We start from the raw sequence: 27,062 nt of genomic DNA, 5'->3' as shown, positions 1-27,062 counted from the left end.
GGCTTCGGTTGATGCGTTTTCGATCACATCAATTAATTTTAAAGAGTGTTGCTCCACCGCCACCGCTATCGATCCTTAGATCTGCGCTCGAAGTGCCCAGCACCAAAAGTGTACCCTTGGTTAGGATCTGGCTCTTGAAAGTCTATTAGTTCCGTGCCCTGCCCCCGTGCGACCCTCACTGCTGGTAGGTGTTTCTGACAAATACGCACCATACCGGAACATGTCAGAAGTCTGGAAGTCACGAGGTGAGTTATAGCCAAAGCAGGCGGAGAGGTTTTTGAGACAAGGTTCGAAAGCCACCACCACCGTGCTACCGTCTACACGCACCGAAACACGTGTTATGTGGCGGCGAAGGAGTCTATGCTTTCAATAGGGAGGTGGATCAGGCCTCCGAAGAAGGAAATGTGAAAAAGAAAGAGAAAAAAAAACGTCAAGGCCAGAGACTCGGCGGAATGGTGAGATAAATGCGGTGACATTTATGACTAGCAGCATACACCAGCTTCTCGGTGTTGCTTGGGTGTGCCGCATGATGTGTGTGAGTTTGTGCGGCAGCATTTTATGTCAACGACAATGGGTTCCAATTTTTCACCGAAATCGTACGGAAATATCAATTTAATAGGTAGTCCATCCATCATACGTGCACGTCCGTTATAAACGAAGAGAGAGAAGGGAAGAATGGAGGGGAGAGCATCTTTAAAAATAGCTGGCCGTGCGAGTCAAAAGTGTGCTGAGGAAAAGGACACCCGGAGGGGCAGTGGGAGTCGATTTTGAGGCGTGCTGGTGGCGCTCTTAAGTCAACACTGAAGAAGGGTGAAGATGACGTGCCAAAAGCCAATCGACAGCATTCGAAGGGTGGTAAGAAATCTCCAAACAATTTCCATTGAAATGGAACAAGCATCGAAATGGTCTCCGAACGAATTCCGAAGAAAAGGATAATTATGTTCGCAAACAGAATCTACGCTGGTAAGAAAATTCAAAAATTAGGATAAATGCTTGGCTAGTTTGTCCTTAAAATGGTTTTTGCGTTTCGAAATATCGCTCTTTGCAATTGAAAAAGGGGCTGCAGTTTGATCAATTGAATTCTACAAGCTATGCTCTATGCTATTTAGTGTCCTTCCAATAGAATTTAGAGAGGAGATAGCCTACCTGTGGTTGCTTAGAAAATCTTTCTCAAGACTCATTTCTCAGACAGTTGAAATTGACAAAAAGAAGTATCATATTCACAGACATAACTTGTTTCAGAACATTTTTGCTGTTTTATTTTCATTTTATACATTTTTAAGCATTCGATGTGTACATCGAATATTAGGCACGTTAAAAATCATGTATCGTGTTGATATAAACAGAACCTTCGTATGCGAATCAAAACTGCTTTGCTACTTCAAAGGGCGAATCATCATACGCGAATAACTCATTCCGATGTAGGTCCTTGTAAGGGTATACCATACCATCGCTCTACCATCGCTGGAATTCATGTACAATCCGTTCAAATTTGAGTAAGGACCCGTGTTGTACCACCAAGCACCCTTGTAAACAGCAGCGCAATTAACGTTACATCGGTCATTGTCCCGATCCTGCGTTGAGAACTGCATTCCCAAGCCATAGGCCAGCGCATCTCCAGCTGTTCCACTGGACGCTCCCAGTGCTTTGAGTCTATACTTCTCACTTTCACTGCCAACGGCGAACGAGTTATGGCGGACATAAGCATAATAGTCACGAAAGTCCTTAATTTCAATAATCAACTCATGTGGACGCTCCGTCGTGAGTTGATGAAGCTTCTCCAGGCCGAGCCAAAACTCTTTCTCAACATCCCCGAAACCATTTCGATACTCGGACCAGTAGCGGAAAAACTCCAGTGATCCATCGAATCGATGCTGCACCACCAGCCAACCTCCGTCGAATGCTTGCTGTTCGCAGTACGCCCTGAATGGTTCACTTTCGTTGTTAACACGGATGAGATATGATCCTGAAACATTCGATGGCACCTCTCTGCACGACGAATAAGCAAGGCCAGCGATCTGTTCCGTTGTTGATGCGGTAGTATTATGTTTCGGTATTTCCGGTATGCCAATGACGCCATGGTTAACGCACGTTCCTTGTTGCGACGATCGTTCTTGTAGCTTGCTGAAATTACGTCCAATTTCACTCTCAAGTTTACCAACGGCTGCAAACAACTTATCATGCAACTTTTCTTGCATATGCTGGATGTAGTCTAGCTTAGTTAGCAGCAACTCCAAACTGAACCCAGAGATTTCGTCTGATAATGGTGTAGTACCGGGGATCGTATTTTGATTACTTGCCCTCGCCGATAAGGCACAACAACAGAGAACAAACCAAAGTATTGTCTTCATTGATGCAAGATGGAACGCCTTTTAGGCGGAGCAAAGATGTAACGCCTTTCGGAGTGTCTACTAAAAACTTTTAGTTCGTTCTGTCAGCAAATGCTCATTTATATTTCAAAGAAATCTGCTCAACATACATCGGCAATGGGCGCAAAATGCTCGTGTCGTGTCAATGTCAACCATATCGTCATTGTGGTTACAGTAACCACAAACCATAAAGATAACTTACAGCATCTCTGTACGTTGAAATTGGTGGCCAGCGTGCGTATTACTCTTACCATATCATGTCCTACGACTCTTTTGATTGTTTACCATGTTCAACTCAATCATCACATTCGATGTGGTTTACTATCTCAAGCGTGTTCAACAGTCGATGCCCTTGGTACACACACGCTTTCTTGTGTTTTTTTGAAGTCAATTTAATTACTCACGACATTCTTTTGTTTTCGTTAGGAAAACATATTAAATTGTTACATTAAACATACATTTTATTCCAAATTAAACTGGTACCAAGTTTAAGAGGTAGTGGGGTCCATTATGACCCTATTTCAGTGGACGAATCATCATTCTCGAATAACTCATTCCTATACGATTTTTTTGAAAATGAAACCAATTCATTGCTTTAGTATCATCAGCGTTCTCATAGCGTCCGTTTAGATTTACTTCATGGCATTGCTTATACCACCAGCCGCCATTGTACGTGGTTGCACAATTGTGGGAATTATTCTCTCGATCCTTCGTTGAGAAAGGACTTCCCTTGTGATACACAAGGGAATCGCCAGCGGATCCACTGTACGCTCCCAGCCTTTTGAGGCTATACTGCTCACTTTCACTACCAATCTCGAAGGCGTCATACCGAGCATACGCATAATTGCCACTAAAATCCTTAATCTCAACAATCAACTCATGTGGACGCTCCGTCGTGAGTTGATGAAGCTTCTCCAGACCGAGCCAAAACTCTTTCTCAACATCCCCAAAGCCATTTCGATACTCGGACCAGTAGCGGAAAAAGTCCAATGATCCATCGAATCGATGCTGCACCACCAACCAACCTCCGTCGAATGCTTGCTGTTCACAGTACGCCCTGAATGGTTCACTTTCGTTGTTGGCACGGATAAGATAAGATCCCGAGACATTCGATGGCACCTCTCTGCACGACGAAAAGGTCGCATGATTTGGCTTCAATACTGACGCAGCACAACCTGACACTCGATGATAGGAATGGTTCTGCTTCGGTATAAATTCGAACAGTTTTTCTCGAAACTGTTCATGGTTAGCACACGCCGTTTGCTGGGCCAGGATCTGTCGCGATTGATCCTGAAGCACGGTTACGTTGCGCCCAATGTCACACTCGAGCCGATGCATAGCCCACAGGAAATCGGCCATGGTTTTCTCCTGAGTTGCCCGATTTTGGGCCACTTCCTCGCGATGCTCGTGCAGTTCGATCTGCAGCTCCAGAAACTTGTGCTGCATACAGTCCAGCTTGGCCAACAGCATCTCTAAGGTAAACCCGGTAATTTCATCTGCCAGGCTATTGGCAGTGATCGCTTTTTCCGTACTTTCATCACTGGCACCAGCAGATATTGCAGCAAAAATTAACGGAAACCACACACTTGACTTCATTGTTGAGTAGCTGGTGCACACACTGGCGCTAACACCTTGTCCGCTGAAGGTGAAATAAGAATGTTCGACCAGTTCTATTCGGAGGGGATGTTATATACCGAATCACTGTGTGAAGCAACATTCGAATGGTGGCGAGTGTGGATTTCGCAAACGCCAAACCTGGGCGAAGATGGATTGCATTCCAAGGCTATTTGTGGTCATCATGGTGGAACTGTTGAGCGCACGGTTATGGTAAGTATCTCGTGCCGTACCACATGGCTAATTAATTATGGATGAGTATAACCATTCTCCATTACAGGTTGCTCCACTTTTTTATATAAACAGTTCAAATGTACATACGCTGAAAGAACTATAAAATACCTTGAATTATACCTTGAAAAATTAATATTAATTGTATAGGAATTTTGATACTGCAAGATGCCTTTGAAATCGGTCCTATATTTAATAAAATGCTACAATTGAGTCTCTTCATGTTGAACTTTATCTCAAGATAATCCTACTTGATCGGAATATAGTCTTCGTGATTTTTTTTGTATGAGCTGACTCGTTATTCGATTCTTGTTCGATTGGTCTTCTATCCTTCATACCATTGCTATCTTATTGATAACATCATGGAACTACTCGAGAAAAAATAATTATCAAAGACGGTACTAACAAGCAATCTACAGTCTGGCACATTTTTCATGCGTCGAAATGACTCCTATGGGGACATTTTAACCACCAAAACCATCCAAGCACGGACACTCTAGTGACCAGCGTGGATAACCGACCGCAAAAGCCACAATCGAGTCTGGTTGGACAGATTATTCCGTGGTGTACGCGCCCCACACGCATCGATGTCTTACCCAAACCAAACTGTTGGCTCGCTGTCCCGTAACAGCACAAGAAGCCACCCTCTCCGGAAGGCTTGTACAGGAAAGAAGATGATAGAACAAGAAGAAGTCGTAAACATCTGTGCACCGCTCTCTGGAAGGTTTTTAAACAGTTTAAATTTATTGATGGCGGTTTCTTTATGGGTTTTTCTCAGTGTTTCGCTCCTTGGTGGCGACCGCCGGTTACCACTGAGTCGAGTGGCGAGTCGCATTTTTACATTTTCTCCCTTCGATCATCGCCACCCGCGTTGCTTGCCGGGCTACCCGGGATACCGGGGAAGCTAGAAATCAAAATATATGGCCCAAAAGGGAGCCAAGGGTTCCGCCTGTTCAGGCGGCGGTGCCGGTTGGCCGCGGCCAACCAGGAGTGCCGCCTCTGAGTGCCTGTTTATGGAGATATTTTCTTCGCGGGGAATGGAAGGAAGCACAGGAATTATAGCTCTGGAACTGTAAATTCATAAAACGATTTCGGCTTGCGAGCTTATTTGTTTGTAATTTGTTTGAAATACCAACGGTGGCAGTTCATTGAGCGGTGCTCTACGGTTGTTGTTGCTGTGTTGAGCAAGCCCGGGTGCTTAAACCTGCGTAACGTAATTTATGGATAATCCTTTCAAAGCCAGACCGACGGTGAAGAGGTGGGTTCAGCATAAATCAGATAAATTACGCTTTCATAAAATCCCTTTCAAAACCTCGTGTTCATATTTGTTCACGAAGCATGTCGCAAGCTATTGAACAGTTTGGGAGAACCAAAAACGTGTATGGTTTTCAATTAATACGTCCCCATTTCTGTTTGGGAGGACGACAACATCACCATGCGTAAGCAACTCGCTAATGGAGATATTTGGATAATTTGAACAACTCGACAAAGTCCAGAAGTTAGGCAGGCGTGTGATTACATGGCCCCGCATCGAATCGCACCGAAGCCGACCGAATGTCCGTAAACACTACGGACCATTAACCAGTGGGCCAGTGTCTGTGGGAAATCGTCTGGTCCTGCAGCACTAAACGGAAGTCGCCGTTTTGGGCCCAACGCAACTCAAAAATGCTTCAAATGACGGAGCATTACAAATGGCAAACGTTTTACGGATGGCATAACGATAGTTTGACTCATTAAACAAGAGCTTCCATTAAAATAAGTGTATTGACCGTCGTGTCGGTCTTTTCCTGACGTCCCAAAAACCTGGAACAAGACAGCTCAGCATCGGAAGCGCTCCGGACTCCCCGCAATGGCGGCATGGATCTTCGTGGAACTCATTATAATATCGTAAATTTTTTCCTCTACACTCCGTGGTGTCGACGTGATAATTTGTTAACCAACCGGTAGCCGAAGCTGCCGGCTAGAGCTAGCGATCGACCAGTTCCCCGACAGATATACTCCCGGTTTTCTGCTGGCCCCCAAGTTGCAGGGAAAATAAATTCATCCTCGTGGCGATTGATGTTTTCGTTTGCAGAGCGCAGAGCAGAGTGGGGCCAAAAACGATCCGGCAGCTAGAAACCGTGACCCACGGCAGTCATTAATAGGCTCGCACCAGCAATGTTTACACTTCGCTGCCGTCGCCATCGTCGTCGTCGTCGCCCAGGCCCTGCGGATCGTCTCTGGTGCCTGTTGCACGGTCACGGCTTAACGGAAAGTGTTTTCCACTCCGCTTCGGATTGACCTCTGGAGCATGGAAGAAAATGGATTCAAATGCAAAGGTATCGCTCAACGAAACGCAACCCAGCGACGATGGCCGGATTTGGGGTCGGATGCAGTGGAGATAGATTTTTCTCCGTGTTTCATCACTCACCTCCGCTCTCGGTGCCGCTGCTGCTGCCGCCCCATGGCTCAATATTGTGTATTTACCCGAGGATGGCGGGAAGTGCTAAGTGCTATACTTAATTAAATACTGTTTGAAAACCGTGTTTACTTAAGCCGGAACGTACGGATCGCTGTAGGGCGGAATGCTGGTACCACCGGTTTGCTGGATCGAGGATTCGGGAGCGATCGAGCAGCACACCAGCGTTGCTGCTACGAACTCCGAGGCTTCGTTAATGCTGTTAGGGCGGATGCGTGGCAGCCAATGAATGGCGTGTAACGTTCCATAATTACGAGATTTATGAGGCGGAATATTTACCGATTGATCTGCTTCCGAACAAGTGAATTGCGTCTAAAACCCCAGGAACGCACTTGCGCTGGATGGTTGAAGTACTACAACAGTTTTATATTTTCTTTAAGGTTGATTTTTATACAGTTCTCTCGTAGCTAAAGTGATCAAATAAAAGGAAAATTCTACATGCATTTCTTTAAAATTTTATTACACAACTTCACGTTAATACGTTCCATGCAACCACATAACATGCTGCGCAAATCGGTACGCCATACAGCTGCCATACACATTCAGTGACAATGGTTATCACACCTCGGAGCAACAGCTTCAATAATGCAAAAAGAAAACCTCCAACCCACTGCAAGCGAACAACATTCGTTTTTCGCATTCAGTACCACCGCACAACACGAGTCGAAACTGGGGCCACGGGATGGGTCGACCTAGCAGAGACAAGATTTACAATCACACGAACCCGTCCATCCGTCCACACGGTGCGTCCTTTATACCGTCGGGCCGACCTCAATCGCTTTTACACTTTTTTGTGCTCTTGGCGATCGAAAATGTACTGCACAAAGTACTTATGCTCCATATTGTCGACGGTAAATCACCGGGGCGAAATTGACTAGCAAAGACGAATGGGTCGGATGGGATTCTTCAGTGCAGTTTATTGCGCCGGTTGCATTGTAGTTTCAATGACACGTTCAAGGACGATTTGCCCGTTGAGTGTCCATCACTGATCAACGTAACGATGATCCAGCAGGAAAGGAATCGTTCTAACGGTTATTCAATTTTGAATTTTATCATCTCTATCACGACGATAGCGAGGTAAATTCTATGATCAATACTATTTTAATTATTATTTTTCATTTGAGGGAGTTTAATCCCTCAAACCAAATTTGGGACACATGTCAAAAGAGACGCTTTACATGATTGTCTAGTTTGAAACGTTTCTCCGGCAATTGGTCAATGTGCTCCTTTCGTGAAGCAGCGTTTTCTACGGTCTTTACGGAGTCGTTCGTAGCTGTGACCGGTACGGTCCGGAACCAATTGCTTTTCCGAATTCCGGCCACTGTTATACGCGCTTCGACAGGTTTGAAAATTTCGTCCAGCAAACATTTTAATTTATCGCTCACGTTCACCTCCTTTGGATACCTGGGACCCTCGCTCATGATCTGCAATGATGGCAAAGGGTTACATTAATATACTGTGAGGTAGCAACAGAATACGGCATCAACTACAAACCTTAAGCAACACTGATACCACCTTGGCATTAGTAAAGGGCAGCTTTCCGCATACCATCGAGAAAAGAACAACTCCGCACGCCCAAACGTCCGACGGCACCGGATCGTACGGTGCGAAACGTAAAATTTCCGGACTGGCGTAAGCGTGGCTACCGCAAAATGTCTTCGACATCGTTGGCATCATCATTTCCACGCTTCCATCGGCCTTCGTGTTCACATGGCAGGCAAATCCGAAATCGATCAACTTCAGCCTGTCACGTGCATCAAACACAATGTTTTCGCACTTGATGTCCCGGTGCACGATGCCAATGGAATGGATGTACTTGACCGCACTGATCAGCTGATGGAAATACCTCCAAGCACGGCCCTCATCGAGCTTGATCTCCTTCTTCAGCAGCTCCAGCAACGATCCGTTTTCTGCGTACTGCATTACGATGTAATACCTAGCGAGAGTAAATCCAGGAAGCGTTTGAATGGTTTGATGTCCTTGACAACCGGCCCAAAAGATCACTACTTACCGCATGTTCGTCTCGATGTACTCGTAGTATATGATGATATTTTTGTGCCGCAACATTTTGATAATTCCTAACTCACGCGGCATAAACTTGACCAGCACATTCTGCGTGGCCGCATTTTTGGAGATAATTTTAACCGCCACATCCTTGTACCCTAGTGCTCGACCTTTCTGTGGAACAAAACGGGGGAATTACTGGGTTTTACAACACGTTCTGGGACCCTTTGGACAAACCCTTTACACTAGCACAAACCTTTACACACGAGAACGCCCCATTTCCGATGATTTCTCCTAAGGTGATGTTATGCCTTGCAAGAACGGAAGGTGTATCCGATGGACGCCGAGACTCGCTGGCACCAGCAGCTTCGAAAAGCGCGGTTTCCAAGCCCGAATTATCCACAGATGTTTTCTTTGTTACCATCGTACGGCTTAGCGAGCGGTAACAGAAATTTGAGGAACGATTTTTTTTCGCTTTTATTTTGCTTCTGATTTTTTTTACCCACAACACAAGATCAATTATCCATGACTTCCACATCCAACGGTCGATAAAGGACTACGAGGCTTGGAGAGGCTCGATTGCTCACTCAGCAAAGGGCATTGGGTTCTGGGATGGATAATAATAATGGGCTGAATGTATACTAGCTGGACGACAAAGAACTTCTCTTACCAATTGTAGTTCACATTCAAAGTGGTTTTCGCTTCACATAGTAAGCTAAGCATTCTCGATCGTGCATACCGTTTGAAAGGCTTAGTTGAAATGCTATTATGAAAAGTATGGTCTGAAAGTACAGGAAAAAATCGTAGTTGAGTAAAACGAATGATTTTAATAAGCCCATAATTTTTTCTACTACTTTCAGATACTAAAGCTAAACGTACTACACAAAAGACGCATTCATTTTCGGTTATACTGTTTGTTTATTTCTGTTCGATATTGGTCTTCGAATTGTTGCTGCGTGCTAGTGCGCTGCGTGGTGGCATCCCCGGCACCGAACGTACAGAAATTGATCGTACACGTGGGGAAGTGGTGAAGGCCATCGAGTTGGTGTAAAAATTGTGTCCGTCAACCCAGCCCTGGGTTCCCCGCTCTCTCTTTCTCTCTTTCTCGATCCGACAGCCCGTGCCAGATACCGCAACGTGGCCCGCAAGGTGCTTCGCTTACGTGTATACGAATGTATATAATACGGTAATCAAAACCTTTCACGTTTTATTGTTTCCATAAGTTCTTCCGCGCGTTCTTTTTTTTTCGTTTTTTCTGGATATCTTTTCCGTTTCCGTTAGCCAAGATATGCAGCCGGATGCAGTTTTGGGCGGACGGTGGAGGAGTATAAAATGTCGAGCGGGTGGTAGCTATCAAGCAACGCTGTGTGTTAGGTATTTTTCTGATAAAGAGTATCATTGATGCCACTCCCACACCACCGTGGTATCGGTAGAATCTTAGCAAATACAATTTCGTTAACCTATTAATTTGGTATTTGGGATCGGAGTCCTAAAGAAATTAAAATGAAAACGAACAAATCGATGGCCAGCCGCTGCTGCCAAAAAGCCAAACAAATCCCATAGTTTTCCTATTCTGTGTTCATCTTTTTTTGTCATTTGAATTTCCCTCAATTCTATGGCAAAATTCGCACCTTAAACCAAAAGGTATGTGTAGTCTTGCTGACCAAATAAGTTGCAGCTCCTGATAAAACGGCGCGCACTGCTGTGTGTCGCCACGAACCCGCGCGTACCGTAGAATAAATAAGACGCTACCTAATATTTACAGAGAATCCATTTGAACAAGGGACGATTGTAGCCCGGCGGTGCGCCAGAAAGAATATGCAATATGATCAGTAAGCGTAACGGGCGAACAATAAAACATAGCTTACGCCAATAAGCGCACTATGCATTAGGCGTAATGTGTGTTCACGGGTTGTGTCTGTTTGTATGTGGAGGAAGAAAGGATAACAGCTATAAGGTCAAGCTCACTGAGATAACAGTACTGGGAAAGGGAGTCCTATCGATGAGGGTGATGATCTTGGACTGACAGCCGGTAGCAGCAGCCGTCCTCAGGAGTCTATTCGGGTGATGGTGATGGAACCACTTTTGTAGTACTGCGGGATGCTGACCATGTGATTGGTATGCCTACCGCGTGACGGTTGCCGCAGTATGTTAACGATTTTACCTGTAAACGGAAAGAAATTTGTTTGACTTCCACGTTCCGCTCGCTACGGTTTTGATGTTTATCCTTACCGAGGACGTTGAGCGTGTGAAAGTGTTTGTGCTTGAAATGTATCAACTGTCGCAGGTTGGTGTTTGCGGTCCATCGTTTCGCGATCTCGCACGAACTGATCTGTACAATCTCTGGCGTATCGGAAAAGGGGTCCAGCTATGAACGAAGGATTAAAGTACAGTGTCAGCTAACTGCTAGTAAGTAATTGAGAGCTTGTAGCTCTCGCTTGAATGCATACCGGGTAGTATTGAACGTCTAACGTTTCATCATCACAGCAGGATTTGATGGCCTCGATCAGTTTCTTATAGTTACAATCACGCTTCGACATGTGCAACAAGTACTTCGGGATGTTCATCTTTGATGTGTCCACCTCGTACTGTTCATTGAAGTACTGCCGCAGTACATCCAAGTTAGGAGCAACCCCGATGCGTGTCTGTATATGTTTTCGCGAAGAGGTTTTGGTTTTAGTTTTGTGATCCATTCGAAACCCGTTTCCGAACTTACCAAAGCCTCGATTATTGTCAGCTCACCACAGTTAATCGTGTAGATGGTTACCGTGTGCTCAGGACAGCCCTAGAATAAAGAGAATCAATTAATACAAGCTTGCGGAACTCTGGTGGTCTGGTGTACTTACTCCTTGGAAGTAATCAAGGGGCACTTCTTGGTCCGGTTGGTTGCTGGATGTGGGTTGTGCCACCGATAGTGCGCTACTCGCAGCAGTAGAACGTACAGTCCGGAAAAGGCTCTCCTCACTCTGCGAATGACCGCTACTGGGTGGCGTTTCCTTCAGGGCATTCACTTTGTTCAGAGCTTCAAATGCTAGCTGTTCTGCCCGCATGTTCAGCAACATTTCCTCCACGGACTCATCGCCACCACATACCGATACCGGCTCATCGTAGTGATGCTGCCCGGTATCATTGAATCCGTAAAACTCGGGCAACTGTCGACCATCCGTACCTCGGCCACTGGATTTCGAGGCATTCGACTGTCGAGCTCGGCGTCCTTTCGCTGAGCAAACTCTGCACTGGCGCTGTAGTGTGTGATCCTGCTTGGTAGCCATTAGGAACTGCTGCTCGGCACAATCCAAGCAACTGTTTTCCTCCTCTTCCTCCCCTCCACCGATAGGCATCGGACGATGCTGTTCCGTAGGAAGTATGTAATCGACGTAAGCTCGTTGGTCATAGTACGGATATGTGGACCTAGTACCGCACAAGTTTAGATCAAGCTTTAGATTCTTAGAATTCGAGGAACCACGTGTTGGTGCCGGACATTCCAGATTGATTGGGGAGGCAGCAACGTAGTGCGTCGGAACGTTCTTCGGAATGGCACCGGTTTGGTGATCTTGTATTCGCTCCAGGGGACTTTCCGTGTGGCGCTTTTCTTCACTGGCCGTTGCTTTCACTGATTCCTGTCCTTCGTGTTTGGTTGAATGCTCCTCCGATAGGGAAGGCTCTGCCACCGCCGGAAAGTGGGACAAAACTGCCATCCCTCCTGTCGGTGACGGTAGCAAGCTGCCATCTGGATAGTCTTCTGAATCGTTTTCACTGTGCTCCTGTTTGTCCGGGGATTGATTGTGTGATTCTTTCGGTTCCGATTCCAGTCGCTGATGGGGCGACGATACTAGCGAGGACTCCCGAGATCCGTTCCTTACGGCACGATCCACGGTAGCGTTAATTTCTCCCGAGCGGCCAAGTGCAAAGGCCCCACCATTGCCATCATCATCACCCAGCGTCGCTTCGCGGTGGCTATCGAAATTTTCCATCTCCGAGCTCGGCTCCGGATCGAAGTCCATCTCGAGAAAGTCAGTTTCGTCGTCGGGCGGTTGATCACCGCGTAGTTCCAGCAGTTGGCCCGCTATTCCGCCCGGTTCACCGCCACGATATGCATAGATGCAGTCATCCGAGGTGGATCCATTGTCATCGTCCGAGTAGGCATTGTTCGGCAGAAGAATGATTTCCTCTACCAACCCGTTTTCGCTGATGTACGACAGGTTGCCGATCGAATTGTTGTCGGAAAAGTCACCCTCATCCGGCACAGGCGCTGCCCCCTCATCCGGTTTTGCATTGGCCACGTTAACGAGCTGTGCCTGTGGTTCCTCGGTAGGATTGTCACCATTGACGGCCACGCCATTCGGTGTCCGGATGTACGCACTCGATACACCGTTGGTTGTTCCGCTAAAGCTATTCGTAAGGCATTCCACGCTTGCTGTGTGGTTGATGAGCAACTGTTCCTCGCCGTTGCTACGGCATGCCGATGGTGCAGTTGTCGGTGTTAATTGCGCAAACAGAGAGCTACTTCGTGTCGAACCTGCAATGGGATAAAACGCGAACCATGAATTATTATCTACCAGGATCTGTGGTTGAATATAATCAATTTAGCAAGCAAATTGTGCCCCTAAATGGTTTACCATTTTCGCTAAACACTTTATCTTTGATCGGAACTTCTACCGTAACACCGTTCGCCGCTTCGTGCTCGTTTCGTAGCATTCTATTATCGTTCACCGGCGGCATCAGGTTTTCCTGCTCGATCAGATTGTTGTTGTTGAAATGGTTCTGATATTTGGCAGCGGATACCGCTTTCACGACAATGCAACCTGCATCGACGCCAGCCGGATTACCACCGCCGGCGAAATGTCCCCCGTTGTTGCCGCTACTGCTATTGTTGCCGATAGTGGTGCCGCTGGTCGTAGTGTAGTCCTCGTTCTTGTTGCTGTCCATCGCCGAAAGCACTAGCGTAAAATCCTTTGCGGTTCGCGGCGGACGCTAGTTACGGAATGCGACCTCTTGGCCTTTGCGGCGGCCACCGTAGTGTGATGTAATATTGTTTATTCTAAACATAAACACCACCTGCAACCGTTTCACATGCTTCCGATGCGCCTCCCACCCAGGGGTGGGTTGAAAGGGTGATTTTCTGTCCACGATCGCACGCTCGTGCGGAATTCCCGATGCTTAACGACGACGTAGAAATAATTACAATTCCGGAACAGGATCCGTGAAGCGGCACATGGCAGGTTCCGTCTTTTTGCGTATTTTCCGTAACCGCAGGCCGCCCCTGACCCACTGACTTTACACCTAAACTCTGGACTCGTTTGACCGTCCGCTTGTGCGTAAATCAATTCCTCTCGTGCCGTAGGATTCTGGCAAACCGTGAACGAATTTATCGCGACGGAATTTATTGTTGTTCTTTCTTCGTCGCACTTTTTCGCTTCTTGGTCCGGAAGGCCTAGAACGCTTCGAACGAGAACGACGACGGGAGTTGCAAATGACTCGAAATTGTTCAAACACGCACGAAAAAGGCCGAAAAAGTTAAGAATTTCCCACTTTTTAAAGAGAACTCGCAACTCGGAACGATTTTCGAACCGGAGACCAAAACAACGAACAATAAAAGCAAGAGCAAGCGGGAAGAAGAAAATAAAGCGCACACATACGCCTTTCTCACACACACCTCTACACACCTCGTGTACGTACACGCTGCTCGGGATGTCGGATTATAGCAAAGGGCCTGTTTCACGGACCAGGATTTTCAATTTTGGTACTCTGACCATCGTCGTATTTTCTAAAATTTGTTGCATTTTTTAAATGAATTTTCTCTTCTTTTTGAGTTCTTTATCAACCAGGTTTATCTCCTTGAAAACAGTGAGTATTCGCACAAAAAACGATTTTTTTTAAATGATGTCAGTGCTGCCAGCTTCTATCAAGAAGCACCGATTTACGGCGGGGCAACACTGCTGTTCCTCAAAAATTTTGAACAAAATCTCTCTATCTAGCAAACAATTTTTTGGTTGATTCTCGCCATCCAAGTACACCTGTGAAACAAGCCATTGTCGTGTGAGAGTTGCACAAGAGATATTTTAAGAAATGGCTTCACTTTATTCCAGCCTTCAAGTGATTTTTGTGACGACGCTGTCGGCGTTCATTTTTGTTGCACTTTTTAGAACGGTGTTTCAGCCTTGGACAACGGAAGTCGGTGGTCGCAAGTGGTCTTCTGCGGAAACGGAAAGTAAGGAACTTGCGATTGTTTCAAAGTTACAAAACACTCGTGAAGTAGCGCTGCTGAATGAAAGACTCGCCATGCTGGAGAAGCTCAATTTTGACCAATTCGGTCCAACTGATTATGCGGCCCATCGGTTTGGCGGGGAAGTAATATCCGTTTCGAGCCACATACCGGGAGCAAACGATACGCTAATGCAAAAATTCCAAAATATGCTGCCATCGTTCTCCGATAACCAGAAGCAATGCATCCTGCAGGTACTTTAATCAATCAGTGATCGCTGGCACAATTATTACCAAGTTCTGGCTTATTTCAGAACTGTGGAACGTGCTACGCCATTCTAGGGAGCAAAGGATCAGTGGTGATACGATTGATGAGCAGGATCTGGCTGCATTCGATAACGATTGAGCATTTTCCTCGACACGCCTATCCGCGATCCCAGACGTACAGCGCAATGAACGAGTTTGAGGTTTGGGTAAGTATCGTTTGGGATTCATTTTAAAGGAAAACGACAATTCATACTTGTATTAATCTTCTTTCATGAAAAGGGAACCAATGATCCTTCGGATCCTAAGACCGACACTTGGTACGGGAACTTTCGGTTTGAATACGAGCACGATTTCTTGGAAACCTTTCAGCTTCGCCAGAATTCTGTAAAGCAGAGTGTTCGTTACGTGCGCGTGAACATTCTTTCGAACCACGGCAAAGAGTATACCTGCATTTATCGGTAAGGAGAAAGCCTTTTGGACTGTCGATCGCAAAAAAATTAAACCAAATTTTCCTTTTATGTTAACGCTTCAGCATACGAGTCCACGGAACGCCAGAAAACTAAACAGGTACTCTTGGATGGGGTTGATACTAGAGGAATAAATCCATGTTATGCTCATTTTAACCACAGCAAGCACAAAACACATTGCCGTACCGGCCTGCTGAAACGGGGAGGCTTTAATTGTTTTCACTTTTGGATACTGGTTTACTCGGATAGAGAAACGAAACAATAATTTGAGAGAGAGTAGGTCCATGAAAAGGGAAAAAACGGCAACCATAAAGCAACCTGTTGGATAGTTTTGAAAAACTCCATTTTTTTGCCTGCACCGTTTTCGTTCAAAATTTTTGAGGGACAGCAGTGTTGCCCCGCCGGAGTTCGGTGTTTCTATCACGCTTGATAGAAGCAGACAGCTCATTCAAATAATTCGTTTTTTTTATGCAAATACTCCCTATTTTCCCGGTTGATAAAGCACTAAAAAAGGAGAGAAAATTAAATTGAAAAATGCACAAATTTTACAAAAAACCACAATGGTCGGAGTACAAAAATTGAAAATCCGGGGGCGTGAAACTAGCCCTTTGCTATAATCCGACATCCCGAGCAGCGTGTACGTACACGAGATGTGTAGAGGTGTGTGTGAGAAAGGCGTAAGTGTGCGCTTTATTTTCTTCTTCCCGCTTGCTCTTGCTTTTATTGTTCGTTGTTTTGGTCTCCGGTTCGAAAATCGTTCCGAGTTCCGAGTTCTCTTTAAAAAGTGGGAAATTCTTAACATTTTTGGTACTTTTTCGTGAATTTTGTGATAAGATAACAATAATGAATGATAGGATCGAGTGCCAGAGCTGGTAAGGACTCTGGCGCGCTTCAGATAGCCAAACGCTCGAGGAAAACCCAACAATAAAACAAACGAAAGATAGAAAAAGCCCACGGGAAAACTTGGATTCCTTTTGTTGATTAGCTGTATCGGAATGTGAAGAAAATTGTGCCCGTGTTTCCTTCCGCGTTCGTGCCGTTCGTGAAACCGAGCAAAAGTGATCAAGAAGCCCCTCCAGAACCCAGAAACCCAGGCCACTGCTGGCTGGCGTCTTCCGCCCTTCTTCGCGCGTCCGTGAATTTCCCCAAGTTTGTCCGTACGTTTTTCGTGTTCTCCCAGATGTGAACACTAAACCGTGATTCAGAAAACGGGGGATTTAGTGGTGGTGATTCACCGGTGGTGAGGTAAGGCCAAGCGAAGCGGCCACCGAACAGCATAAACTATGGTCAACACAATGGAGAGCTCGTACGCCACGATGTCCAACATTTCGCAGCATACGGAAAATTTCCCACTGCCAGGTACGTACACCACGGCGACCTCGTTTTGCCCTACGGCGCGGTGGCGGCGGCACCCGCTCCGTTCGTTTCCGCTGCTTCTCGTTACCCTCGCCCCGTTCCAAATTCGCTTCGAGCGTCGCGTCGTGGGCCACGGCGTGTGTCGTCATAAGGCACCCCCATAATTAGCAAAGCGCAATTGGCCAACCCCGACACGACTGTTACGCGGGCAACCATCACCCGTTATTATCTTCATTTGCTTAATGTCCCCGATGGAGCCCTGATGGCCATCAGACGCACCACATTCATCACCATTTATCCGGACACTTTCAAGTGGATCGATCTGTGTGTCTCGGTCGACACACCGGCCGGAGCATACACCTTCGCTTCCGTTATGTTGCACTGGCCAACGTATACATTCTCGGTGTTTACATTGGCGGCCCACGCTCCCGAGTTCCCTGGGAAGTGGGCAAGAAGTCGACCCCAACTCCCAGATCCGGTCGACAAGCGCGTACGCACGTTCCTCATGCCCTCCGAAAATAGAATTGTAATGCTCCCCGCGTTCCACTCTCCCACGATCCATCGATCATTCCAGCTACCCTTCGCTTCGCCTCCGCGGGGCATCGATCGATCGATCGGTTGATTAACGGGAGTCTGGAGGGGTAGCCAAATAGGAACGAGCTTCTGGTGGCAAACCTTAAGAGAAAGAGGGGGAAGTCTGTTCAATGTTTCTGCTCTTTGCGTTATCGTCGTTTTTGGAACGTCGTGGTCACCACGTCGCCAACGGTTCTAGGACCACACCGACCGTCAGCAGAGCGACAATCGTTAGCGAATGCAAATGCGAACGCGCCGGTTGGATGTGAGCGGAACGGAAAGACTTCGTTTAGAGTGAAATTGACCGCGGTACGGTCTGTGTGTGTGCCTTTCAATCCCTTTTGGCCTCAATTTACCGGTGACGAAGTGTGTTCCGCCCTTCATTCGCATCATTTCATCAAGCCATTTGGTCTCACAGCACGCGTAATGATAGACATTGGTGGAGTAGCTTCACTGAGTGACTGTTGGTACTGATTTTCGTTTGCATTATTTTCTCGTTTTAGAACTAACACCAGAACAGCAGAAGCTGCTAATAGAACTTCGGCGGAAGAAACAGGAAATATTGCTCGAGATACAGGTGAGTGAAGAAGAGACCTCTGTGCGATATCGTTGGCATCGTTGTTGATCTTTCCGTTCGAAGCGCTCGATTCCCCGAATATGGCCCTCAGTGAAAAATGGGCACACCAAGTGACGCATCGGAGTATCAGTGAAAAGTATGGAGCCGATAACCGTTTAGCGTAGTACAGTCCTCGTTCGAGAAATGCCGATAGAACAAATGCTTACCCCGAGATTGTCCTTTAAGCTGTGTGATTCCTTATACCTTTACAGATTCACCACGAACTGTGAACGATATGGCGGATTATTACAATAGAACTCGTTGATTCCGTAGAGCAAACGGCGGATGGTTCACGATAAGCCGGTCGATTGTGTACTGGAAACCTCCGCCACGATAGACTACCGTTCAGACCGGGCAGAACCTAATGTCCCTACCATCCTCATGTCCTTTCACCTTCCTCGGGATCACGCAAGCCTCGCGCTGTTGAACGCCCCTTTTTCGTGTCTTGCAAATCTGCTGGGTGCGGGACAACATTGGAGCACAACACCACACCATGACCACGAACACTGTGAGCGTGTTCCGAGTAGGTTCCGAGCCTCGGCTAACGGGGTTTCAGATTTCAACATTCTAAGGGCAGTTGACCTGAGATGTCCTTTTCAATGTTGACATTATAAGTTCCCCGCGCACCGTTGCGCACCGCTCGGTTTGGGGTTTGTCTTCACGCTTCTATAAATATGTTGCTGCATGTTGCCGGTGCCGGCCGATATTCACTGCCTCCCCCTGCAAAACGTCCTCATTTCGGATCGTCGTGATTTTTGATCCTCATCGTTATGCCCACGGAGCGGACATGCTGGCACGCGAATCTGTTTGCTAATGAAGGCCCAGCCCTTTGCTTGAGTTTGTGCCTGCCTATACGGTTGTTGATAAATGCGCGTAGGTCGCGGTGTTGATGATGTGAACAGCGGGATATAACCCGACCGACCGGACCGGGGGGTTTTTGGGCTTAACACCTAGCCAACCGCATCGTTTGCGAGTATGTCGGACATCCCCGGGTTTGTGGGGGTAAACCAGTCTACAGAAATCAGTTGCATGCGAAAATGGCTCGACGGTATTAATTCGTGTAATCCATTGCGTGCACATCGCGAGCATTTCGGCATAGGAGAACAATGGGTAATGCACATCAGTCTGTTTTACTATATCAAATCGTTTGCTTACTTTGTCTAATTGTTAAGTGGAAAAAAAGATAAAGTCCTTATGGATTGCTTCTTCCTCTCTCCACGGAACTCCAATCCATAAGGGACTCCCCAGCAAAAGAACTAGTTCAAGGTTTTATCGCGAAGCTCCTGGCGAACCATGGCAGACAGCGGTATGTCCTTGTCTGGCGGAAATAGCGACAATTACCCTTGGATAGGTGCTCATCATTTATTTTCCGTTTTTGGCAACCGTCAAACGCCGGTTCTGGTCGGGGTGCATGTTTTGAACTTCGCCGTACCCCAAATACCGGGGCAATGTATTGATTTTTGGGCTCATGCAGTATACATAGTTGATGGTTATCGTTTCCTGCGGCAGGTCCATTAGTCTTGACCTTTGCAATGTTTGGACCATGAACGCGCGGATTGATTGCGCAAACTTTTTGTTCAAAATTGCTGTCCAAAACAATGGTGTGTTGTCTCTGAAATGTAGTACGTGTATTTTATGTTCATTAAAATTTACGATAACTTATATTGTATTGTCCTGTTTTGTGGCTAATGTTTCGCACTTCACATAAAAAGGACTGATCATGCCATGGTCTGGTCTGTTCGTGTATTTTTAATGGAAAAGATAGGCTGTAACGACTGCCACGCTGCTCAGAAATCTCATTAACTTTATTGCAGTTTACGATAGCCTGTTTTCTGGGTCAAATTAGGAAAAGTTTTCCCGACGCACACCACGTAGTGTGTGATCGTTCCGTAATAAAATTAAATGCGGCACAAGGAAGCACCGTAATGGCAAAAACAGCGTCAATGTATCGTTGGTTTAACTGTGGACGCCCAACAGTACTTCGTGGAGTCGTCGATTCTTTCTTTAATGGAATTGGCGGTTGGATTGCATCGATTGTTTCCCCCATTTTTATGTCCCAAACACTACAATATAACATTGCTACCGGTTAGTGTTCCAATATTTCTACTGTGCGACCTATGTGCGATTCCAAATTAATTTAATTGATTCTCCGTCACGGATATATTGTACTTTTTGGTTTTTAGTTTATCTTACTATATCCGGTTCAACATTCCCCATTGCCGCATCCAACACTGAACGTATCTTGAGCGTCATAAAAGTAAACAACCCCGCTGGTGGTATCTGTACGTTAAGGACGAGCTTTCTCGATTCTATGTTCCGCTTATTTACTTCTAAGGATCCGTCTCTCACTCTCGCTCAGCCACGCTCTCGGCGGCTCCTCTCTCTCTCTCTTCTATCTGTTTGCTTAGCATAAAAATAACCGCCAAAGGCGCGGTTCCAATCCCGCCTGAAGGGCGGCCACAGTTGAGAGGCGAGAGAAATGGCGAGAAAGCAGCGTGAAATGCACACCACCCGCCAGAAACTCACACTCAAACACCACACGGGACCCGGGCTCGCCACCATCGGACACTTCCATGGGGATGTTCTTCCGGATCGTTTCGCTCAAGTTCCTTCCGGCGTTCCTTGGCTTCATACGGTTTTTTCTCCTTTTTGCAGCGAGGTGTGCCGTTTTGTACTTTTCCTTTCTTAATGCTCCTGTTCCAGTGTACATGTTGTGCTGCAGTTCATTGGACTCGAAGTTTGTAAGAATCGTTCGTCAGGAAGTCGTTGGCTCTTGGGTTGAGCTTTCATGCTGCAACTTCTTCTGCGCCTCTTTAAAGCATTTAATGTTCTTCACTCCAGCTAATGGTGTATGTGTCACATACATTTTCGTCACATAGCTATAGAAAAGAATCTTCATTTTCTAAACGATCCGTTGATTCATGCTGAACCCCCCACACGGGACACCGTACCAGCTGCTGGTCTTCGTAGAGACGTCCTTGGATGGAATTCGCTCTCGGTTCGTTTTTCCTGCTCACGCTATCCTGCAAAGCGCTACCACGCTACGGCTACGCCGTTGAGGTCGATCACACGAGAGCACAATCTCAGGAGCTGGTTAGATATAGCAGCCGGCACATGACACATGGTGCAACCGCGTCAGGCCAACACCCTTGCCCAGGATGCGACGCGGCACTGGCATGCGCCGGACAAAAGTTGCTTTTTCCCGGGGAAGCTTTTCGCTTCCGGCTTCCTTCCCGGAAGGAGTGACATTTGGGATCGAACGGGGAACGGTGTCGGTGCTACTCTCGGCGACTGTTCGAGCCACGTGCTGATGTTGTTATATCCTACTATTTAGCTACGGTGTGAGAGAAAGAGATGTGGTAGAGAGATACGAGAGAAAGTGTGTGTGTTGAACCCAGGTGTGCTTTACGAGTCTTGTCGGGTGTTTCCTGGTGGCAATTTGCACAAAAATTAAGATGTGAAACATGTGGTGTGGCTAAAGCACTACAGGAATGGTAATGTTGTGGTAATGTTTAATTCGTTCAGTGCTCCCGGAATGTGAAAGTAATTTAAAATCCTGCTTTATCTTTAATGACTATCATGTTAATACAACTTTCTGTTTATTTAAGATTACGTTTGCAATCCTCTGGATTCTGGATTAAGCAACATCCTGGAATGATAACAATTTGGTTTCAACGCAACATAAAACAATAATGAAACCGTTCATTATTCATTAGATGCCAGCTAAGGCTAACGCACCGTTGCTCAAGAAGCACGAGCTTGCCAGATAACCCAGCAGGAACGGTATCGGTCGTGCGTTCCTTCACCGGCGGATGACCGGAAGGACGATCGATGCTGCTGATTCTCGGTTGGCGCTTTTTGTTTTGGGTTTTTGCGGGGAGGTTCGCAGGATGTAGTACGCTTTTATGTAGATCGTTCCTATGTATTGATCGATCGGAGTAGTGGTGTGTTAGTGTCTTGCGTACGCTGTACACAAGCGACGTACCACGCGGCGGTAGTACACCGTAGCGTACCGAAGGCGCAATAAATTCTTGGCGTTCCTTTGCCACCGTATAACCGGAGCCACCGTGTGGGCGATGACGTCGACGGACGATGCCGTGTGAACCGAGCGTACGTAGTAGAGATTGGCTCTCCAACCAGCTCTCCTATGAGATTGTGCCATTGAGATTGGCTGGTTAGCGATGCTGTGAGGTTGAATACATCTAATGGATACTCATCGAGATTATATTAAAAGCTAAAACGTCGGGATCGGTGACGGGGTTCCGCAGACGTGACGTTGTGTCTTTTGGAACAATGTGTGTGTGTGTGTGTATTTGCGTCAGATGGATTGTTGATCGATGAAAAGCGATAATGAATTTTGGATTGTATGGCGGCATTCCGTCGATGAGAGCCGGTCCTTCTGAATGCTTAACGAATCTTTGTCTCAAGGTTAACCTATTGGATTCACTAAAAAAACTATTCTTAGAATTCTCGTGGCGCTGAAGAACTAGCAGCCCTTTAACGATCAGCAACCATCAGAGCTAAATGTGCGGCTCGCCCGTCCTTATATATGTTTAAAAAAAACCATCAGAGTATCTTACAGTCTGTGACAAATGTTAGTAAATGAAGATGATTATTTGCAGTTAGCTGCTGTGTACCATAAGGATCCGGGATGCTCTCAGAAGTTCAATAATTACCACAACTGGTGTTCTCAATCAATTTTATCAATTTGGGTTGGCGCGAATTGTTTCATCGAAAAGATACTTTTGCGCTCGCAATCGTGAGGTTTAACACTATATCTCCCACATATCGAGAGCATGGCTCCTCGATAACGTTGTATAACTAGTATTATGTTAATGATTTTCGACTTTTTACGAGAACATTAAGGTTTCCTAAACTTTTTATGATACTTACCCCATGTTACACTATCTGTTGTCACTGACTGTATGAGACATGTACGAACCGCAATGAAGAGTTGATGGTTTTGTGAATAAATAGCTATTCAGAAGTATTATTCGCTTGAGTCTCCTTTCAAGGTAGTTTACAAATTAAATTGCAAAAAATAGTAATAAATCCAGACATGACAAGGCCATAAACGGCCCTGCTGCGACATGGATGGTTGCATGCAGTCAACCCCGTTAAGAAAACGGAATTTTGCGATTGTTCGATTTGTGGTTCGAGTTGCCATTCAGTGGTACGTACCGATTGTCTTCCTGACTGTTGACTAGTCTGGAGCTAGTAATCTTTGTCAGCGAAGTATTCATAATCGAAGGTCAATGCATTGGCAATGGGTAACTTATGCAGACGGCTTTTATCATGCTACAAGTGGTCACCGGCATTCTCATTACATTTGTCACAAAACAGTGTTTGTCAAATAACTGAAATAACATTAACATTTGCACTGAAATATCTAATCTAGAAAAGAATGGAACTCCCAATTAGTACCAGAACATACACCTCATTATCATTGAAGCTTCCAATTTCTTGAAATTTTGCTGCTACATTAGGAAGAATGTTCAAACAGAACACAATGCTTTCATTCATTTCTGGCGTTATTAACCTTCTCATCCTCTTGTTGTAGTCCGTCCTCCGTTTGTTGATCCAGATTTTTCAAGGTCCCTCTGCCTCGCAACCTATTCGGTAGCCTCCCATAGCCACCCACCGGAACACCCCTAGAAAAGGGGTGATGGACGGACGGGCGATGCGAACGCATATCATCATTATCTCGCCGCATCCTCCGCCCCCCGGGGGGGTTTTAGCATCGTTTCAGTGGCTCTCGACCTCGAAGCGGATGTTTTGCAAAACATAGCAAGATATCAACGGCCCGGGAGTAAATGGGGGGAGGGGGGGGGGGGGGGGTGTTCCACCCATACAAACACAAGGCGTGCGGCGTTTTTTCTTCGCCTCTTTTCGCAAAAACAACTCACTTAACCCGTTCGCTCGCGAGCGCCGTTGGCCAAGAATGCGCCACGACACACAAGTCCAACATTCGAGGTGTACGTGCGTACTCTTGGGACCTCCTTTTGTCAACGAACCGAACAGCAGGGGGGTGGTGGCTGTTCCTGGGACTTCCATCTTCGCCTCTTTATCGCCAACCGTTTTGTGTGTCCTCTCTCTCTCTCTCTTCTCCTCTCTCAAGCTTCCTAAGCGCTCTCCTTCAATCTCTCGCCTTATGCTCTCCTCATCGTGTCATGCTCTCGTCGAACCATGATGCGTCACCACCGCCCGCAGCATTTACGGTACACCAACACCACTGAACGGGAACGTGGCCACGGAGCAATAGCAGCAGTAGCAGCAGCTGCTAGCCGCCAGCTTGTGCTGTGGGCTAAGCTACTATCTCTCTGGTTCTGGGCGGCTGTTTGCGTTTAAGTCGTTGCCACCACGTGCGCGCGCGCTCGTCCATCGTCTCTTGACCGCTCCCCCTTGTCGGGCCCCTCCGAACAGCGGCGGTTCTACTTGAACCCGGGGGGACGGGGTGTTCGACGTCTTTTCGATGTTATTCTCTTTTGCCTCTCCTCTCGCCGGGGTCTCTCGGTGTGTTTTGCTCGATCCCATCACCGCGCGCGCGTTTGTCGTTGTTTGTCGTCGTCGTAGCCGTCCGTAGCCCTTGGCCGTCGCCTACATCGTCGTCGTCGTCTCCGTCGTCATTTTCAGAGCCGGGCGCAAGGCGGACGGTCGCACGTCCAAGATATCGTCCTGGTTCGGTGCGTCTTCGCTGAGCGTTGAACGTTGAGCATCAGCCGATCGGTAGAGAGCATTGTTTTTTCGTGTGCCTCGCGGTGTCATTTCCATCTATTGTTCCGCGTGTGTCTCCGTTGTGTGTTTATTTGTTTGTTAAGGTAATTCTCAGCCGGAGCTGGAGCATCTTATAGATGCCAGATCTGTCCGCTGTTATCTGTGCTTCGTCACCGAAGTGTTGTTGTTGCTGGTGTGATTTGCGAGTGAATGAGTAACGCGCACTGCAACAGTGAGATGATCGTGCACGTGATGCATCACGGCGATCCGATAATAACCCATTCAAATGTCAATCTCTGTCTAAATGTGTGTGTGTGTGTATTTGGTGGATGTATTGTGTTTGCTCGTTCTCGAATTGTTCAAAGTGTCCGAAGGGCGACAAATTAAGCAATAGTGTTGACGACCACACACACCCCGAGGGGGTGGCAATTACAGTGCGTTTGTGTGTGAACGATGTGGTTGTTGTGGCGAGCCAATATTATGTGTTGGCGGCGCCTCAGTCTCGGTCTCTCTGTGATCTCGGTGCGCCCGGAAGGCGAAGGAAAAGTGTTTGCAAACATCGTCCTCAGTAGCAGCAGCAGCAGGAAGCCCCAACTTCCTGGCTCCGATCATCAATACACAGCAGCCTCACAAATGACGTTGCTAGGCTGCGGCGAGAAGCCGACACACACATATCGCACTGGGGTGAGAAAGCGAGATGTGTGTTGTGGCTGGGCTGGTGGCTTGCGAGATGATGCTGTATCAAATTAGCGCGATCTCCCCTCCCCAGCGTGCGTGCGTGCGTGTGTGACATGTGACCACCGACGTGGAACGGAAGGAAGCCTCTTAAGAAACCCCTTTCCCTTTCACCGCCCGGAGTGGCCAGCGGTGAGAAGGAAGCAAAGTGGTCTCCAGCTCGATGGGGTTTTATTAATTAATCAAGCACTCATTGCGTTCGACAGTCGCTACACTGCAACGAGGTCGTTGCGGATGCTGTGTGATCGAATACATCCCCGAAGTGTGCTGCTTCCGAGAAGGCGCCCATTGGGGTGAAGTCACGGTATTCCAAAACCTGCGCCAAACTTCTTGGGAATTTCATCCCACACACAACAACAAGTGGTGACTCTCATCACTCCGTTCGTTCGTTCGTTCGTTCCTCGGTCGTTGCGTTATTTTGCTGCGCGCGTTGTCAGTGTGTGTTTGTTTGCGAACCGCGAAGTGATATCTTGCAACCCGCGAAGGGATGAGTCACATGGTTAAAGCGTGATAAAGATTGCTATCGGTTCGAGGCAGCCCCATTTCGGGGGCACTTCACACACACGGCGGTGCCTGTCAAGTGAATGCATTCTAACACGTTTTGCGAGCCAAGTGTTGTGCCAGATTTTTACTCACTTTATACACAGTTTGCACAAGTGTTCTACGTCTCCGTCGAAATCAAGGGAGGCGCTTTGTGTCCGTGGTATGGTTAAACGGTCTACACAAGCCTATTATTGTTTATCAATGCTTGTATCCTAACAGATTGACATCGTTTTATTCAGCGTATGAGGTATTCGTATATTACAGAATTTCGAAAATATATTGAAGAGGCTTTATATTGATTCCGCCTATAAACCTGATTGACGTGTTCGTCGATTTGTTAGCTAGCCATGTTATAATTTTTATCGACAGCTGGAAGATTTTAATTGAATGGAAAAAATAGGTTTCTATTGGAGCATTTGACAGGATTCTAGTTTGTAAAGTTTTCACCTACTAAAGAAATATTGCTTAGATAATTTTTTACATCTTTTTCAATCTCTTTTAACTAGTTCCGACCATAGTAATTGTCTATGTTTTGGAATATTGTTGTTTGATCCATCAAGAACATTATGTTGCATACATGGATTTTCTTAAAAATGGCCGGCTCTGATCCGACAACGAATGGTAAAAAAATGTTCGTTTTTCAAATTCAAACCAAACCTTAATCTTTAATTTGCTGTAGTAGTGTCTGGTACTGGAACCCCTCAACACCATCGCTGTTGAGGTAGAAACTTCACTTTTCTCCAAAATCAATTATTCAAACAAACGTCGATTGTTTCAACAACGAGCTCTCCATCGCAACCGACGGGGAACAGGGTGGCCACAACAAAATTGCTAGTGTTTGCGCTGGGTCACACCCCCCGACCGACCGATCTGTACAACGCCCGGGACACAGTAAATTGTCTGGCGTCTGG

The 27,062-nt window shown here is 46.7% G+C and overlaps 6 protein-coding genes across 8 annotated transcripts in view; 2 read left to right on the top strand and 4 right to left on the bottom strand.

The window, feature by feature from the left end:
- Positions 1-1,317: 1,317 nt before the first annotated feature.
- Positions 1,318-2,399, bottom strand: LOC125951676 (fibrinogen-like protein A). The gene has a single exon (XM_049680646.1). It carries the CDS (start codon positions 2,349-2,351, stop codon positions 1,377-1,379), a length of 975 nt encoding a protein of 324 aa, XP_049536603.1. The 5' UTR covers positions 2,352-2,399; the 3' UTR covers positions 1,318-1,376.
- A 422-nt stretch (positions 2,400-2,821) lies between these two features.
- Positions 2,822-3,839, bottom strand: LOC125959420 (angiopoietin-1-like). The gene has a single exon (XM_049692243.1). It carries the CDS (start codon positions 3,837-3,839, stop codon positions 2,886-2,888), a length of 954 nt encoding a protein of 317 aa, XP_049548200.1. The 3' UTR covers positions 2,822-2,885.
- A 3,730-nt stretch (positions 3,840-7,569) lies between these two features.
- On the bottom strand, positions 7,570-9,214 carry LOC125951993 (testis-specific serine/threonine-protein kinase 6-like). Its single transcript, XM_049681183.1, has 4 exons — positions 8,933-9,214; positions 8,684-8,850; positions 8,167-8,608; positions 7,570-8,096 (listed from the first exon to the last, which is right to left on the bottom strand). The coding sequence occupies exons 1-4, from the start codon at positions 9,212-9,214 to the stop codon at positions 7,833-7,835; spliced, it is 1,155 nt and encodes a 384-aa protein (XP_049537140.1). The 3' UTR covers positions 7,570-7,832.
- A 369-nt stretch (positions 9,215-9,583) lies between these two features.
- LOC125952870 (uncharacterized) lies at positions 9,584-14,244 on the bottom strand. Its single transcript, XM_049682611.1, has 6 exons — positions 13,296-14,244; positions 11,523-13,195; positions 11,393-11,461; positions 11,127-11,321; positions 10,909-11,044; positions 9,584-10,840 (listed from the first exon to the last, which is right to left on the bottom strand). The coding sequence occupies exons 1-6, from the start codon at positions 13,603-13,605 to the stop codon at positions 10,725-10,727; spliced, it is 2,499 nt and encodes an 832-aa protein (XP_049538568.1). The 5' UTR covers positions 13,606-14,244; the 3' UTR covers positions 9,584-10,724.
- A 714-nt stretch (positions 14,245-14,958) lies between these two features.
- On the top strand, positions 14,959-15,609 carry LOC125959419 (SUN domain-containing protein 3-like). Its single transcript, XM_049692242.1, has 3 exons — positions 14,959-15,135; positions 15,195-15,353; positions 15,427-15,609. The coding sequence occupies exons 1-3, from the start codon at positions 14,959-14,961 to the stop codon at positions 15,607-15,609; spliced, it is 519 nt and encodes a 172-aa protein (XP_049548199.1).
- A 754-nt stretch (positions 15,610-16,363) lies between these two features.
- LOC125948971 (cytohesin-1) overlaps positions 16,364-27,062 on the top strand; it is a 46,574-nt gene continuing 35,875 nt past the window's right edge. The window contains exons 1-2 of one of the 3 annotated variants that reach the window (XM_049675542.1): positions 16,364-16,973; positions 18,047-18,120. In XM_049675542.1, the coding sequence (XP_049531499.1) occupies positions 16,898-16,973; positions 18,047-18,120 (150 nt within the window). In that variant the 5' untranslated portion in view covers positions 16,364-16,897. Of the gene's footprint in view, positions 16,974-18,046; positions 18,121-24,784; positions 24,978-27,062 lie in introns of those variants that run through there. The other 2 variants (XM_049675540.1, XM_049675541.1) reach the window with 2 other exon arrangements.

This window comes from Anopheles darlingi, chromosome 2, assembly GCF_943734745.1.
Source record: "Anopheles darlingi chromosome 2, idAnoDarlMG_H_01, whole genome shotgun sequence".
In the NCBI taxonomy this organism is placed as follows: domain Eukaryota; kingdom Metazoa; phylum Arthropoda; class Insecta; order Diptera; family Culicidae; genus Anopheles; species Anopheles darlingi.
Note: the sequence above shows the minus strand (reverse complement) of the source record. Positions and strands in the feature narration are given on the sequence as shown.

Coding starts and splice junctions, on each gene's coding strand:
- LOC125951993 (XM_049681183.1), bottom strand. CDS start 9,214: ATGTGGAAGTCATGGATAATTGATCTTGTGTTGTGGGTAAAAAAAATC. Junction 8,851..8,932: donor GGGCGTTCTCGTGTGTAAAG/GTTTGTGCTAGT, acceptor TTTGTTCCACAG/AAAGGTCGAGCACTAGGGTA. Junction 8,097..8,166: donor TGGTATCAGTGTTGCTTAAG/GTTTGTAGTTGA, acceptor CCATCATTGCAG/ATCATGAGCGAGGGTCCCAG.
- LOC125959420 (XM_049692243.1), bottom strand. CDS start 3,839: ATGCTGTTGGCCAAGCTGGACTGTATGCAGCACAAGTTTCTGGAGCTG.
- LOC125959419 (XM_049692242.1), top strand. CDS start 14,959: ATGCTGGAGAAGCTCAATTTTGACCAATTCGGTCCAACTGATTATGCG. Junction 15,136..15,194: donor AGAAGCAATGCATCCTGCAG/GTACTTTAATCA, acceptor GGCTTATTTCAG/AACTGTGGAACGTGCTACGC. Junction 15,354..15,426: donor TGAACGAGTTTGAGGTTTGG/GTAAGTATCGTT, acceptor TTTCATGAAAAG/GGAACCAATGATCCTTCGGA.
- LOC125952870 (XM_049682611.1), bottom strand. CDS start 13,605: ATGGACAGCAACAAGAACGAGGACTACACTACGACCAGCGGCACCACT. Junction 11,462..11,522: donor CCCTTGATTACTTCCAAGGA/GTAAGTACACCA, acceptor TCTTTATTCTAG/GGCTGTCCTGAGCACACGGT. Junction 11,322..11,392: donor TGACAATAATCGAGGCTTTG/GTAAGTTCGGAA, acceptor AAACATATACAG/ACACGCATCGGGGTTGCTCC.
- LOC125951676 (XM_049680646.1), bottom strand. CDS start 2,351: ATGAAGACAATACTTTGGTTTGTTCTCTGTTGTTGTGCCTTATCGGCG.